Raw genomic sequence first — 17,096 nt, forward strand, 5'->3', positions numbered from 1 at the left:
GGCCCTAGTAGCGGCAGACGGCGTCATCGACACAGCATGGGGAGTGTAGACCAGGAGGGGGGGGGGGGGCGGGGGGGGAGCAGCATAAGCGGCCGTGTGAGTAGTGGAGACCGCCCAGACCTCGCTAGACGCTGCAGCAGCCCGTGGATGCTAGGCACGCCTGCCTCCGCGGTGGTCCATACCTGTCCAAGGTCGTCTCCCACGGATGTAGCACCTGCGGTAACAGATAGATTAGTAAGAGGGGTTCCCATCACGCCACGGGGGGGAGACATGCCCCACCCCGAACGCAAGGAAGACCCCAAATACAAAATACAACGAAGAAGCTGAGCGGGGGGCAGGAAGGAAGACGAAGAATCGGATACCAAGGGAGTAGCGGGAGAGCTTTCCGACGACTTCCTGGCAGACCTTCGCTTCCCCTACCCCCGCACAGCAGTGAAAAGTAATATGAAAATGAAACAGAATACTGCCCTTGCGATTCACTTCATAGAACTTAAAGGGGAAAAGATCAATTCCCGGGTAAGAACGGAAACTTGATCCAATAATATGATGCTATCATAAAATATATATGAAAATGAAACAGAATACTGCACTTGCGATTTCATTTCACATAAAAAAAAAACGTAAGGATCAATTCCCGGGTAAGAACGAAAATTGATCCAAATTAAATTTCATGCAAATAAATAAATGAAAATGAAAAGAATATGCAATTGCGAATCCACTTTCATTGCATTCTATATACAAAATTAAAAGACTCGTGCCGAGCGCAAACACACTCTCGGTAACGAACGCACAGGGCAAACATATAATGAAAAGAGTACTTACATTTTTCAATTACACACTTTCGCCCAAAATACATGACTCGGCGCGAGCGCGCCCGCCCTCGGCACCGAGGCATAATTCAAGGGTTCAATTCATGAAAAGAGAGGAAATCGCCGCATCTACGGCGATAACTCCATGTTGGTTCATAATTAAGTAATGAAAATGAAAACAGTGTACTTACAGTTTCATTTTCAAGTCAAACAAACCATTAGTAGAAAACACAATATAAACAAAGCATACGACGATGAAGCGGGCAGAGAGCGATGACGAACACGTCCTTCACACCCGCGGCCGAAAGCAAAAGTGATTTGTTTACCTCCCAGTCGCGCGGCGCGCGACTGTCGGACAAGCAGTTAACTACCGTTCTCCCCTTGTTCGAAGCTTACGACCGTTCCAGCTGCCGCTAGCTACTTCCTATTGTTAAAGGACCGATGGTTTGTATTACGTATCGGAACAAAAATAAAATTATAGAAATCATCGTAAAACTAGGGTATATCCTTAAAAATAACAATAATTATCAAACCTTTCCCCTCCCGTCTACTAGAAGAGTGCCCAGGGTAAGAAGCAAGCTCCCTTCCGGTAGCGGGGGAGAAAGGTAAGGATATAGTAGGCAAGCAATCGACACTAGTAGTGACCACCCCGCCCGCTGGCGGAGCCAGTAATCTATAACCAAAGGTGCCAAAGGCTGCGGCGGAAGGCTCCGTGCGTTAGGAGAGGGAAGGTGGCTGAAGCAACTGGGGAGGGGGGGGGAGGGTCTCGGGGTAACACGGCGGGAGGAGAGAGAGGGGGGGGGGGTGGCCTTGAGGCAACTGGGGAGGGGGGGGGTGGGGGGGGGAGGGGGGGAGGGTCTTCGGGGTAACCACGGCGGGAGAGAGAGAAGGTGGGGGGGGGGGGTGGGCCTACTCCTCCCCGTCCCAAACAACTACACCCGCTCGGTGACACGGGGTCCCGGTACCCGATGAGTGGTTGCCCTTATCCCCCCGCTGGGGGAGAACCCCTGGCCTCCTCAGAGAGGGAGGGAAGAAGGCAACTGAGGTTGTCATGGCAACCAAGGGGTCCCCCAGACCCCTCCCTATACCTGGTAGGGAGGGAAGGGGAAGGGTAAGGTGCGATGGAACACGTGACCGCAAGTGGCCTAAGCCGCGATAGCAACACAAACCGTGGAAGGGCCACCGTGAACCAGGCTGTACCAATACATGGGACATGCACCTAGGCTAGCCTAACACCCTAAATAGAACTAAAAATTACATCGTGAAGATGGAAAAGACACTTTTAGTAGAAGAATAAAAAGAAGCAGGAGGAGGCAAAACTGTTCCGAGGAACAGAAGCCTACTCGGAGCCAGCGATAGCCGATGAAGAGCAAGAGCCTGGGATGCTGGGCTAGAACACAGAATAGCCTAAATACCAAACTAAGAGAAATGGTAAAGGGCTAACCTAGCTAAAAGGCGATGTAAAAAACGAATGAACGTGATATAGAAGCCCATAAGTATAAGAAGTCCCAGTATGGAAGACCGGGAATTCTTAACGAGGCAGCATGGAGCCGCCACGAGTCGACCGGGAAACCGTATATGACCTATTAGAAGGAAAATACTGGTTCCTGGAAGACTAAAATACAGTAAAACACTACTTATGAGGCACTTAACTTAGCCGTTGCGATGGCAGCACGTTCCATGACGGATGATGAGATAAATCCCGAGAAAAGAGCACAAGCAAGAAAATGCGTACGAACGCTGGCGCTAATAATTAAGGATGACCGCTAGGGGCGCTGCTGTCCGTGGCGTCCTCTAGTAGTAGTAGTAGCGGCCGCATCGCCCATTGGTATCAGCTCTCTCTTGTGGGGATTCTGATTGGAAGGTCTAATTGGTGAATGTCTCGTGGTAGTGTTCCCACTCGCCCCTATTGCCATACTGACACTTCTTTTTAAGAGTGAGCGAGTCAGTTTTACTGACATTTTCTTAATTTTGTTTTTCTCTGGTAATTTTAGATTAATTTTGCCTGGAAAGAATGATATTAAGGATCCTTTCATAGGCCGACACGAGCTGAGCCCAGAAATAAAGATGAAGAGGTAGAATATAGAATTTCTGAAACAGAAATTGACAGTAAAAGCTTTGAGGGGCATAACAGGATGAAAAAGCAGGCAGTTGCACTACAAAACAATTGTTAGAAGGTGGAAAGTATGATAGAAGAGAGAGAATACGAATGGCCAAAGGGACGCAGCAAAGTAGCTATATAATGCCTTTAGTGCTGTGAATACAATATCTGTTAATGAATGAAGGTGATGGTCAGCTTGCAACTTTTAAATGCAGATGGGATTTCTCACGCCTAGTGATGGTCAGCTAGTACTTGTCCACAGGTTCATACCAGGCCTTTCATTCACATGAACATCCGACCACACTTACGAAATGCCACCGTGCAGGAAAAAGTTATTGATAAGAAACCAATCACTGGTACCTGGCAAAAGAAAGAAAGCTGCCTGACAGTATTTTGTTATGGCTGAGACAGAACATCAGTCAAACCTACTTTCTGTTTTTTTGCTGACGACTCTGCTCCTCCTGCTATCGGTCTCTTCCTGCAAAGAATGGCAATAGAATATTCAGTAAAAAATGAAAAAAAATACAAGCTTTTGATAAAAGGATATTTTTCTTTACAAATTTAAATTGATGTCTTCCTTTTATAAAGTATCATACACTGCATTATTTTCATTTATATTTAATACTAGTATTTGTGATATGCCAATCAAAATTTTGGGGAACAACAAATAAAAAAACAAACAAAATAGTGACTTTGCTCACATGATGGGAAACTTACTCTGTCCGTTCAACACGTTCATATGCATATTCTGTTTTTTTTGGCTTGGCTCCACCGAACTCCATGGTCATGGCCTTTTCTTTCAATTCTGCTGCTGCATCCAAACTTGCAAAGTGGACAATGAATCCCCTGCAAAAAAAATAAAGGTTTACTCCACTGTAAGCTCTTAAAAAATAACACTATCTCCTCTAATATATAGTATGAACATTCTCTTTATAAAAATGATCACAATAATCTGGGATTATACTATAAATAATGCAAGAACAAACATAATACCTTTCCTTAAGCCAGCATCATTCCCCAGGACATCCTTGGGAATTTCTTTCACAAAAGTATGGAATGAAATTCAGTCCCATGATCATCTCCCAAACACGAATACACGAACACAACACCTTACTATCATACAAATGTATTGACAGATACTCTCTCTCACTGACCTCCCAAAGCTGACTGCTTCATTATCCTTAAACTGGTCTAACAATGCCTGTGCAACGTCACATGTGATTCCATCCTCGAAACGCACGAACACAGCTTTGGCGTTGACGTCTCTTTTAACCCCAGCCTGCAGCAAGAAAAACATCTTACTGATTATAAGGTTGTGCAAAAATTTTTTCCAAGGAAAATCCTGTATCTGCTATAACACCTCAAACAAAACATAGTAGTACAGACATCAACCGACTTACAAGTTTCTGTTGAGCGTTGGTTATTGTATTCTTCATGCCTACTAGTTATGACATAGTCAATACAAGAACAGGCATGGAAAACTAAATCTGAATGGAGGAAGGAGGAGGGAGGAGGAGGAGGCGGAGGAGGAGGAGGAGGAGGAGGAGGAGGAGGAGGAGGAGGAGGAGGAGGAGGAGGAGGAGGAGGAGGAGGAGGAGGAGGAGGAGGAGGAGGGAGGGAGGGAGGAGGGAGGGGAGACAGACAGCAAGGGAAGTGCTCTGAACACAATTTTAAATTGCGATACAGTTTGGTTTGTTTGTATCTCTATCTGAATGTTCATAGGTAGGATGGTGTGTGTACTTGCAAATACAGGATTAAATAAGTAAATGATAAACTGTTGATTTAGATCAGTTTCCATAGAAACTAGCAAGAATGAAATGTCAATTCTACAAGCATCAAGCAGCCTACATTACATGGTATCCTTGGAAAATGTAGATTGCAAGTCTACACATTCTAACATATAAAACATGGTGTAAAAAAAAATAAACAAATAAATAAAATAAAAAATAAATAAATAAAAAGTGGTTACACTCTTTGTACAGTACATGTAAAATGAATTATCCAAACTCGGTAATTATTTACCGGGTATGTGAGAGACCTCTCCCATACTGATGGAAAGAATAATGCATCTAATATACCTTAGCAAACTTAATTGCATGTAAGCAATTCCTATCTATATTATGACAAGAATAACTAATGATTATACACAATATACTCCTCTCTACAATAAAATTTGAACATCTTTTTGTATCTGATTCAATCTCTAAACTAAGTTGTTCTTAAATTTTTACAAAAGCCACAATCTTATAATACAAATCTCTTTTGAAGAATTAAAATGTCAAGCTGAAAAGCACCAACATCTCCATGCAGGAATTCAGTTTAACATGTACTATGGCACATCTTCAAGGTTCTTAGATACTGAGTACTGTATAATAATAATAATAATAATAATAATAATAATAATATAATAATAATAATAAGAACTCCAGTACATGACAATTGCAAAAAAATAGTTACCAGCAGAATAGCTAGTATTTTAGTTTTGTTATTATCTGGTATAATAGAATATTGACTTTAGGCCAAAGTCCCATGCACTGGGGACCTACAAGGTCATTCAGCACTAAAAGGAAAATGGGAGAATAGTGCTAAAAAGGAAGTGGAAAAAACTGTTAGGAGAGGGTGGATAGCAAGATGGAAGAAAGAGAATATGAATGGAGGTACAGTATAATACAGCAAGGTTTCACACTAGAGGATGAAGGGAACAAAAAAAAAAAAAAAAAAAAAAAAAGACAAAAAAAAAAAAAAAAAAAAAAAAAAAAAAAAAAAAAAAAAAAAAAAAAAAAAAACTTACATACCAAAAATGCACCACTTGTGGTGTACTGATGGCACTCAACTCATGTTTTATTGAAACAATGAAATACTTGTGCTGTAATTGTTAATGCAGTGAAGCTCTCAAACGTCTGACTGCAGTATTTGTCTTCTACTTATTTTGTGAACTGCAATAACTAACAATCACCCAGTTCAACAGTGCCCTGTTGCTACACACCAAATGTAACAGTGCCCTGTTGCTCTTCAAGTCTCAAATGTCAACATAGTTATTTGACTGTGTTGTTCTCTTGATAAAAACCTGATTGATTAATAACCAGTATAAAAAAAATGGAACAACCCACCAAAAGGGCCACTGACTTGAAACTCAAGCTTCCAAAGAATGTAGTGCTCATCAGAAAGAAAGAGATGGTCAAGGAAAATACAAAGGGATCTTAATAAAAAGAGAAAATAAACTGATCAATAGTTAAAGATGTACAGTACTAAAATGTGGAAGGAATGAAAATTATTAGAAGGTGGAACGATTACAACAATCAAAACAAAATGAGAAAAAAAACATCGGCCTAATGGTCGTCAACAAACGCACTCACCATTCTGCCTCCCCTAAAACCTCCACGACCCCGACCCCCTCTGAAGCCCCCACGCCTAAATCCACCAAAGCCCTCGTGCTTTGAGCCGCCGTTGACCTTTGGTCCATTGTCTGACACCTCCATTTTCTCAGGAGTTTTGGGGGTGGCTGCCTCTGTCTTTGGGGTTTTAGAAACTGCTTCTGCCTTTGGGGTTTTGGGAGCTTCTGCTGCCTTTGGGGTTTTGGGAGTCTCAACAGCAGCCTTGGGGGTTTTGGCCTTTTTGGGAGTCTTCGTTTTAACTGGGGTCTCGACTGCTACTAATGCTTCAGCTTTCGCTGCCTTCTTTGCTGATTTTGGAGTCTGTAAGGAAGGAAAGACATTAACAAAAACTCCAAAGAATAAGGTGCTCATAAGCAAGAGGTATAAAGATAAATAAAGAAATGGCACTTATTTAAAAAATAAATTACCACTTATTTAAAAAATAAAATAAAACTAATAAAAACACCCAGAAAAAAGTAGAGCACTGGTCTGCCCTCCACATACAAACAAGGTTTGGAAGGTGTAGTGTAACAGGATGAAAACCCTTCACAGCTGCTCTATGAAACAAACGTTAACATGGCAGGAAAGTCAGATGAAGAAGGAATATGAACAAAGCTAGAGTCAAAGGAATGAAAGGGGTTGGTTGCAGCTCGAGGATAAAAGGATTCTGCAAAGACCATGAATAATGCCTACAGCACACCACATGAGAAGCACTGACAACTCTACACCGCTATAGGGGGCTTTCCCCATAAGCCTCTGGATGGAGAATAATACAAATTGGCCAAGATCCAACAGCTGACGCAAAAGGACTAGGAATTACCTACTTAAAAAAAAGAAATAAATAAAATAAAATAGAGTACAGGCAGTCCCAGTTTATGATGGAGGTTTAGTTCTTCAGACACGTGGTCAGCCGAACATCGTCGAAAATCCCAAGAGAACCTTACTTCTAATGCTTTGGGTGTATTAATACTATGTGAACTGCATTTTAATTGAGTTTTTCATTAAAAAAATTCAAATATTGATTATTTTGCCTATTTGTACTCACATTTCTTCCGTCAGATTGGTGTTATTCATAAACCTGGAAATAATTTCTAATGTATATAACTGGAAAGCTTTGTGGCCTCGGATTGTCGTGAGCAGAAACCACCACAAACCGGGGACTGCCTGTACAATTAATACATTCTACTGCCTATAAACTTCCCTATAAAGTTCCAACATGATCAGACAGAGGGAACTTAGCCCTAATGGTAATGGTAAAGACAGAAACGTTAAATTAGTGGAATTCTATGGAAGAGATCCACAAGGAAATATTTATGATATTCTCTGGGTAGACGCAGAATACGGCGACAGAGGTAGGCATTGGGAATTTCCATTATTAAAATTACTATACATTTGCGCCGAAAGGCACCCTAAAGACACGCAACACAGGTATCTCGCAGTTCCTAAGGTATTGCCACAGTTCTCCCTGACTGGCCCAAAGTCAAGGCTTTGGTCATGTAAACGCAGCCAATCATGAGCCCAGTTGCCTTACAGTCAAAACGTTGCCCAATTCTTCCTGAATTACAATCCACCTATAGTTTATTTGTTTGTTTGTATGGTGTTTTTACGTTGCATGGAACCAGTGGTTATTCAGCAATGGGACCAACGGCTCTACGTGACTTCCGAACCACGTCGAGAGTGAACTTCTTTCTATCACCAGAAATACACATCTCTCACTCCTCAATGGTGGGCGAGAATCGAACCCGCGACCACCGAGGTTAGAAGCAAACACCCAACCAACCACGCCACTGAGGCGCTTACTACAGTTAAATGTGCTTCCCTTTATTCAGGATTCTTTCATCTGGTCACAGAATCCATTCACAGGCTTCCTAGAATTATGAGACCACTCTGGGACAAGGCCGACTTAATTTACAGCCTTTGAAGAAACAGTGACATTTTTTTTTTTTTTTTAAAGCATTGTATTTTCATCAGCTATTTTGGGCTAGATATTGGGTATTTTTATAATTCATTTAGATGATTAAAAACTAAAACCGTCCTTATTCTACCGTTATCAAAACAGATAAATGTACTATATCAATCTTCAATTACTGTAGCTTTTTTTATTAAATTATTCTTATATAATAAATCACCATTATCTTTCATCATACCTCTGTTATTTAGCTCATGTACTCAAGTGTTAGAAACGGAGATTATTAGTTCTACACTTTGCCCTTTTCACCTGATATTGTAAGGAAGATTTGGTGGCATTCCTGCCACATCTATATTACTTTTTTTTTCATTTTTTTTAAAATTTGGTATGACTACTGCTCACACCTTAGACCTGCTGAATGCTTCAAATCTGACTAATCAGACAGAATTCTGCTGCTTCTTGAATTAGTTATAAACATGTTCACCTGCTCCAGATCCATCAAAAACTGCCTCCCGAACACATTCTACCATCCCCATCTAATAGTACAACATGACAAGGTTCTAGCACTTTTTGAGCCATTTGATTACCATTCATAATTGCTGTTATTTATTGTTAACATGATCATCTTCTGGCAGTCCCCGCCTTACGGCACTTTTCAATTACATTCATCAGAAATTATTTCCAGGGTTACGTCACCAATCTGACAGAAGAAATATGACTAAATTGCAAAATATTCAATATTTGAAGTTTTACTTGACGAAAAATGCAATAAAAATGCAGTTTACGTAATTTTAATACACCCAAAGCATTAAACGTAGAGTTTTCTTAAAAATATTACGAGTTTCGATGATTTTCTGGTTTACGATGCGTCTCAAGAACAGAAACCCCGTCGTAAGCCAGGAACTGCCTGTATTTCAGCTTTTGTCTATCCATACTGTCCAGTGATACTGGCAGCTAAAGGGCGATTGTGCTTTAATCAGTTACTACCATTGTTCTTGCTTTTGATCTACCTGACTTTTAGAAAGCCCTCGCAAAAAAAAAAAAAAAAAAAATTAAAATAAAATAAATAAATAAATTGGGTTTGAACTGAAAATATGTGAAGATAAATGTTTTTAATATCAATTTATACAATTAAATTTTTATAATTTTAGAAAATTTCACTTAAAGCAGGCTCTAACAATAAACTACTTTAAATTAAAATAGTACGACTTTTGGCAACTATCTAGTTCCTTACCTGCCCCAGCTTAGCATGCTGGAAAGACTATAGCATACGACGAAACTCAAGGATTTAAACCTACTATGTACCATTAAGGGTTATTCTAAGCAAGTTCCATGTGCTTGATGTTAAGCATTAACCCCTAATAGACGGATACCCTCATATGAGTAACAATAACAGGTTTTGTTTGGGTGGTGGATGGATTCACTCATAGCGAGCATCTACATTACGAGCCATCGATTTGAATTAATCGGACAGGAAAGTTTCCCATTGTACTTCTATAGACCTTCAATTCACAATTGGCAAATTTTAGACTGGCTAAGATCAAGACATATGCTGCCTCTCTCTCGCTCTCTCTCTCTCACGACATCTATACATGTCTTCGTAAATACATGGAGGGGTTGCTGTTGGTTTTATTTCTTATCTTTTACGATCTTATGTCTGTTATAATCATTTTTAAAATAAAAGTGCAAAGAAACATTATAAAAGACATGTATAATGAAGGCACAGTATCTTCAATCTCGGTAATTTACGTAAATATCATACAAATATACTCTGAATTTGTTGCCAACTTTAGTTTATGTGTTTTGAAATTATGTGAAGTATACCTAATTTATATACATATAAAGAAATTATTAGACAAACCATGCCTAACTTGTAAAATTTATGATGTCTTGCAAGAGACTCCCCACCCCCCCCACAAAAAGGTACTGAAAATTGGGTAAACAACCGAGTGGACTAGCTGCGGCCACCTTAACCATGCTTGGACCCACCTTCAGAAAAAGTACTTTAACACGTCCTGCCACCGGAGATGGGCACCAGTCACAAGTCTCATGTCTCGAGGTGTTGCGACCCACGACTATGACTTGTGACTGGTGCCCATCTCCGGTGTCAGGACGTATCAAAGTATTTTTCTGAAGGTGGGTCCGAACATGGTTGGGGGGGCCGCAGATAGACCACTCGGTTGTTTACCCTACTTCCAACTTCTTGTGGAGGCTAAGAATTTTTTTTGTCTAATTCCTTGTGCATTTCCATATCTTCCTTTCCATTGGTACTTTTTCTTTTTATCAGTTTACCCAGGCTGGGAAGCTGCATATTGCATTTTTAGCCCAGCCCTTAACCTTTAGTAGCCATGGTAAAAAACCAACATGCTGGGGAAACTGTGAGGTATATACACATGGGATAAGAATAAGAGCCCCTTCTACAAGGTAATCTTCCATTTAACCAAGCTTTTCCTAATAAATATTTATATTTTATTGTGTAAATTTATAATTACAGCTCACACTATATCAAAGGAGATAAGAACTAAAATTGGTTACAAATTCTGAGTATATTTGCTGAGAAATATTTAGGTAAATTTATTGAGATATAGGAAGCGGTTAAGTATTTCTGTGCACTTTTATTTGCAAACTGGCAATTATAACTGAAATATGATAAAAGATAACTATAAACAGAAACCCCAGGAGTGTATTTATGAACAACTAACAATGTAAAGCATGAGGGAAACAGAGGCAGTATATCTCTACGTCACGTAAACTACAGTAATTCTAGGCAATAACTCCGCACGGAATGTAAAGAACGTTCCCGCAAGTACAACAGCCCCTAAGGATTGGGCGTCAAATGTATTTTGTCGTGTTTAGTACTGATCCGTGTGGGTTAATTACAGTCGACCAACCAAAATTAACTGTAAATTCGCTATACCTACTACAGAAGCAGTCCGCACAGATTGCAAGGAACGTAACCGCGGATCCGACATCCACTAGGGATTGGGGCGTCCAATGTATTTCACTGTGATTAGTACTGGCCCCTAGGGGGTTAATTACAGTCGTCCAAATAAATATAACCTATAATTCTTCAGTAAGTAAAACTGCATAGAAGAACAGCAACTGCCATAGTCTAGGCCGCCGCCGCCGATAAGTACCCTAGATCTATCGTAAATTCTTAATAAGCAACTATCATGAGGTACCTACTTTATCTGCACCAGTCAAAAAGTTGCCGTTAGTGAATTTACCGACCCAATTCTCCCCCCCCCCCCCCCCCCCCCCCAACAAAGGACGGTGCATAATATTGTCACTCACCATGAGTAAATCTGTCACTCACCCAAAACCCTGTTATGACTCATGTGAGTACTAGCTCTATCAGTCTATTAAGGGTTAATGGTTTGGGAAGCGAGGCTAGGCTAAGAAGGAAAATTCAGATTAGGTCAGGGAACGGCACTCTACGAAAGGCCAGGTCTGGCCAATTTCAAGGTTGGAGCGCTGCCCAAGGCAACAGGTAAAAGGCCTATGGGGGCAACAACTCATTTTGGGGAGGGGTGGTGGTGGTCAAGAGGATGCAAAGCCGAAACCTTTCAAGCCTACTCAAGGTTCCGTGTTAGATGTCCAAAGTCGGTTCCCTATTGTTAGCTACTTGGGGGGGGGGGGGGGGGAGGGGGGGTGGGGGGGGGGAGTCTGTCTGGAGGAGGGGGAAAGGAAGCTAATCCCCTCCCCCAAACACAGCTGTAAGATTAGGAAGACATCCTGGTTAGGTCAGGGGTCAGTGGCCAGTTTTGGTCAAGGTAGGGAGGGTAAAGTAAGGTAAGGTCTTGGAAAACATTCAAGCAACTCTGCATCCGATATTCATTATTATTGAGGGTCCAGAGGAATGGGGTTAAGTCAGGTCACAGTGGCCCCCTAAGTCAGGTCAGTTTTGGTTAGGTCAGACGAGGTCAATATCTCAAATGAAGAAATGTCCGTAGAATTACCACACTTCGAGGACATGGGAATCAAGACAATAGGCCAAGACTACGGCAGTTGCGGTTTTTCTATGCATTATTACCTACTGATCAAGAATCTTAAGTAGGGGGAAACATCAGTACAGGCCAACCCTCATCACGGTAGACGGGTCTTATTCACTCGATATTTAATTGGTGAAACATGAATACAATTGCAACTCTAAGCATACCATTTAAAAGAGGGATGAAGTTTCGTTCAACATATTGTGATAATATGAAAAGCCCCATACGAACTAAAAATAAGCATGTGAGCTCTTCGTAAAAACTATGTTTTCAAGGCAGTTTTGAAATCCAATATGGCGGCTACGTTTTTCATGGAGGTTCTCATCAGTGACGGACACCATCTTTCCCCAGCCTTCCCAGCACTCATTTGAACAATGTTAGCGTATGTATGTAACGTTTATTGATCTTACTCAGATTGCAGTTGTAATCAGACCAATAAAACAACATTTTTGTTGCCTATATTAGTGAAAGTATGAAACTTGTTATTCCCGGGGTTATGGTTGGAACTGAATTCATTCTTACCTTGTAATCGGCGCCGTTTTTATCCTTACTGCCATCACAACTGAAACTCCACAGTGCTTATTTGATTGTTATTATACACATTTTGGTCTCAGTTCACTCCACATTGCACTTTAAACCCGTTGCTGTTCCTGGTTTCTAAGCGCGCGCGCCATAAACACATTACAAACAGCAGACGACGACAGACGACGACAGACGACGAAACTGCAAAGTTTTATTCCCTAAACTGTTTACTTACTCGTTATTTAGTTTAAATTTACATTGTTATTTAAAAAATTTTGATTTAATTCATGTATATTATCCCTTTTTTGCAACCAATTACCCGAAAAATTACAGATATTTCTAACGTAGATAAAATCAAATGTTTCTAACGTTTTCGTACATCGCTGCCGAAAACCATAGAGGAACGAATACGGAAAAGTGCATAGAGGAACGACTACGTTTTTTTTTTTTTTTTTTTTTTTTTTTTTTTTTTTTTTTTTGCTTTTTTGTTTTTGCTAGCACTTTTCATTGATTTCAGTCTTTATAGTATTTTGAATTTCTTAAATAATCGTATGCCAGAAATAAATGTAACCTTTAATGTTTGCATGCTTTAATGTTTGCATGCTAAGAATGGCAAAATCATCGTTGCCACATTATGGAGGCTTCACACATACGCCGTTCCATTATCCTGGTAAGCGTCCGCCCTGATGAGCTCGCTGCTAACGTACCGTCACGCTTTTTTGTAATCAGCGATCATAGCACTGATGATAGTTTTTCAAAGTTAATATTGATTTTTATGCTTGTTATTCATACTGTAATTAACTGTAGGAAATTCTCTCTCTCTCTCTCTCTCTCTCTCGGAGTCCAGTCATCGGCAAAGAAAAGTCATCTTCACTCCCGCAAATTGGAAGAAAAGTTTGTATCATCACTGGAGGATTCAGAACTAGAGCTCTCATCATCAAATAGGTATCAATATCACACTCCTCATCTATATTTGATTGATCTCACCTAAAAGAAATATGCCTCCTCTTTGGGACATTTCATTGTGAAAGACGCGAATCCAATTTGTCTCGATAAACGCCCGAAGCGTATTGAAAGAAAACCAACAGGGACAGGCAGTTTTCTAGCATAAGCGACCACCAGAAAGAGTTGCCAGGCTGGACTAATTTTCCCATGTGCTGAGAGTGTTACCAAATGATGTTCCTACACTTTCTATACGAGTAAACGTATTATTACGGGGCTGACGGCTTGACAAGCACAGTTAAAGTCTTGAACGTAATATCCCGTTGAAGGCGCTACCGAGTAGATCGCGGTAAAAACGTATTATTACGTGGGTGACGCTTAACAGGTTATAAACTGTTTCCATGAATTCTAGTTGTCATAGTAATGCAATAATGATAAAATTGCTTTAATATTTATGTATATATACTTCCAATACATAGCCTAATTTCACCAATTTCAACGTTTTGTGTGTAGTCTTATACCCAGTTTGGAGGGTCAACACATACCGAATGGCAACAGAGAGAGAGAGGGAGAGAGAGAGAGAAAGGAAGGCGGAGGAAGAAGAAGAAAGGAAAGGCAGGAAGAGGATGGCGGTGGGGAGGGGGTTGGGGGGTTGAGGGTAGGTGGAGCTTTATACGCGTGTTCGTATCCATTTCTGCATAATGGAGTTTTTGTCTCTTGGTACAAGGACAAGTGTCGTTATTCTTTACGATTAGTGATTCACGATACCCTTATAAAATTACGGCACTGGGTGTAATGCACTATAGCAAAATCTCGTTCTGTTAAGAGTGTTCGTTACAGAAATAGGTTATTGCCAAAAACCTGCTTGCACTGTCTCTGAACCCATAGTAGACATGCTGCTTAGTTGTCAATCAAGTTTTTATAACCAAGTATTTTTTTACAAGCTAGCTATTGAATAATTTGTATTTTTCTCAGTCAAAACATATGCCCCTCAATGCTAACTTTCCTCTTTTAACGACTTTCTGGTCATTGCAAATTCGGCCCCATAATTTCTTATGGTGCGAAAACAGACAAGAGGCCCATGGACCGAAAACGATTGCGTCACACTACGGCGATAATCCAGCAGTAAAACATCTTCATATATCCAAAAAGTAAATAGTAAAGATATATGCGCATTACGATTATAACAATTACATGTATAGCTGATAACAATCTGCATGAATAACTGGTAAACTGTTCTGCAATGACAGTTGAGTATAGCAATTATTTACAATAGGTACGAAAGTCAAGATGTCGTGACGTCATAATACAGAACTTGAAAGAACGTTCTAATTCAGAAATAATTACTTAAATTTGAGTCAGAGTCGAGTTACTTTTTTTCAATAACGAATATTTTCAAATTAATCATCATAAAATATGTAAATATTGATGTTTTACTACTTATTTAAAAAATTAGCCAAGAGCACGCTTCTCGTCATCTTCTACCCCAACAGCTGTTTACGCCTGGCTTGTTGTTGATGAGAAATCGTGTTTTCGATTGTTGTGATATAAAAGTGCTCCAGCGTCTGTGGGTACAAGTGGTGTGCGGATTTATCACAGGAAATGGTTAGTTATTGACACAAGCTACTCCGTAAACATCGAGATGGCGTCAATCTTCAAATAAATACCTTCGAGTTGTAAGTAAAAATGTTGAACGCGTTTTGGTGAGATTTCCACTGCCGTGGGCGCCATTTTCAGTACCCTCTGTTTAAATCTGTTTAAATCTTAAAATTTGCCTTAATTTCTAACTTTGGGGAAAATACTTACTTCGAAAGGAGAGTAGAAGGTCTTTAGGCTCCGTTTCACCAACAACAGTCGCGACTGATGCCCATCTCGGGTGTCAGGACGCGCTATAATGTACTTTTTCGGAGGGTGGCTTGCACTGATGGTAGCTGGCCTGCGTGGCCTGCTTTGATGTTTTACCCTAATATTTATTCGGACGACTGTAATTAACCACCCAGGGGCCAGTACTAAACATGGCGAAAGACATTGGACGGCCCCCAATCCCTATTGGCTGTCGTATCCGCGGTTACGTTCCTTACGTTCCTTGCGGACGGCTTCTGTAGAAATACCACAACGGTAGACCTTTGAAGGTATTAATCCATGCTATATAAGACCTTTCAAGTTATATATCGCCGAGTTGTGGAAGAAACCTAAACACGTGGGCTGGAGACGACGCCACGTTCATGTCATTAAACGATGACTAACCATTATTGAAGGTAATTATTACACTATTAGCTCTAATTGACAAACGTATACACTGCGTTTCATCGGAATGGATTTAAAAAAGAAATGATATTACATAAAATAATCGGCGTTTTCGAAAACGGCTCCAACAGGACAACGCGACGTTAGTAAACAGTATGGCCGCACGTGTTGTCTCCACCACCACCACCGTGATCGATAACCGACACGAAAAATAAACCAGAAATTCGATTCAGAATTAAGACACTTTCACCTCAATTCCAACTGCAAACACTTCTCGAATCGTTCCACTTTACCTTCATCGTGAAATATCCCCGCTGCGGAACACTTTTAAAAAAATAAACCTTCGGTGCGACGCGACTTCTATGAACTGCGACTTGCCGCTCGACCGGTTGGGTTCAGAAAGGGATTGGGATGAGGGAGGGAGTCTGGGAGGCGGGAGGCTGGAATGGAGTGTTGGAGGGGGTGGGGAGGGGGAAAAAGGTTCCCATCCCTACAACGGCTCCTCCTCACTCTTTCGTTGGAGGTGGGTTTCTTTCATGTTCATTATTCCAAAAACGATTATTTTTAGTCCTGCTTTCGGGGCAGTTCATAGTCGCATTCATTTTTCGACTCGTAGAAATCAAGCGTTTTCACTTTTAAGTCCTACTTTCAGGGCAATTAATGGACTCCTCCATTTTTTCGGATTCTGGTCCTATTTACGAGTTCCCCCGTCATTATTTTCAAGTCGTACTTTCAGGACAATTCATTAAATTTCACGAGATTTTTATCATTATTTTCACATCCTACTTTCGGGGCAATTGAGAGCTTGAAATATCTCCTACTTTGCGGATTATAAGGTCGACATTTTCACTCGTGTATTATGGCTGCCATTTCTTTTTCTGCCAGGTTTATTGTTTACTTTCTACTGCGTGAATCAGCATTGTTTGTCATTTACATAAACGTTTAAAAGATTATTTAGTGGAAAGCAAACAAAATCGTTAAGTGGATTTAATGTTGGTTTACAAAAAACTAGAGGTAATTTCTTTATCGATATTCACCCGAAGAAGAGTGCCTCGTGTAGTATGTCTTTCCAATTTTGTTGCAAAAAAGGGATAACAGAGATGAATTAACACAAAGAGTTTGGAGTAACATATAGTAAAATTAAACTAAATAGTGAGTAAAGTAAACAATTAAGGGAATAAAGCTTTGCACCCATAAACA

At 40.5% G+C, this 17,096-nt stretch overlaps 1 protein-coding gene across 3 annotated transcripts in view; it reads right to left on the reverse strand.

Moving 5' to 3' along the window:
• Positions 1-16,345, reverse strand: part of LOC135201062 (APC membrane recruitment protein 1-like) — a 35,785-nt gene extending 19,440 nt beyond the window's left edge. For 2 of the 3 annotated variants that reach the window (XM_064229927.1, XM_064229929.1), the window contains exons 1-5: positions 16,190-16,345; positions 6,267-6,605; positions 4,065-4,189; positions 3,628-3,756; positions 3,340-3,388 (exon numbers count right to left, since the gene is read on the reverse strand). In XM_064229927.1, coding sequence (XP_064085997.1) covers positions 3,340-3,388; positions 3,628-3,756; positions 4,065-4,189; positions 6,267-6,605; positions 16,190-16,195 — 648 coding nt within the window. In that variant the 5' untranslated portion in view covers positions 16,196-16,345. Of the gene's footprint in view, positions 1-3,270; positions 3,389-3,627; positions 3,757-4,064; positions 4,190-6,266; positions 6,606-16,189 lie in introns of all 3 variants that reach the window. The other variant, XM_064229930.1, reaches the window with a different exon arrangement.
• Positions 16,346-17,096: the final 751 nt, after the last annotated feature.

The sequence above is a fragment of the Macrobrachium nipponense genome, chromosome 27 (assembly GCF_015104395.2).
Source record: "Macrobrachium nipponense isolate FS-2020 chromosome 27, ASM1510439v2, whole genome shotgun sequence".
Taxonomy (NCBI): Eukaryota; Metazoa; Arthropoda; class Malacostraca; order Decapoda; family Palaemonidae; genus Macrobrachium; species Macrobrachium nipponense.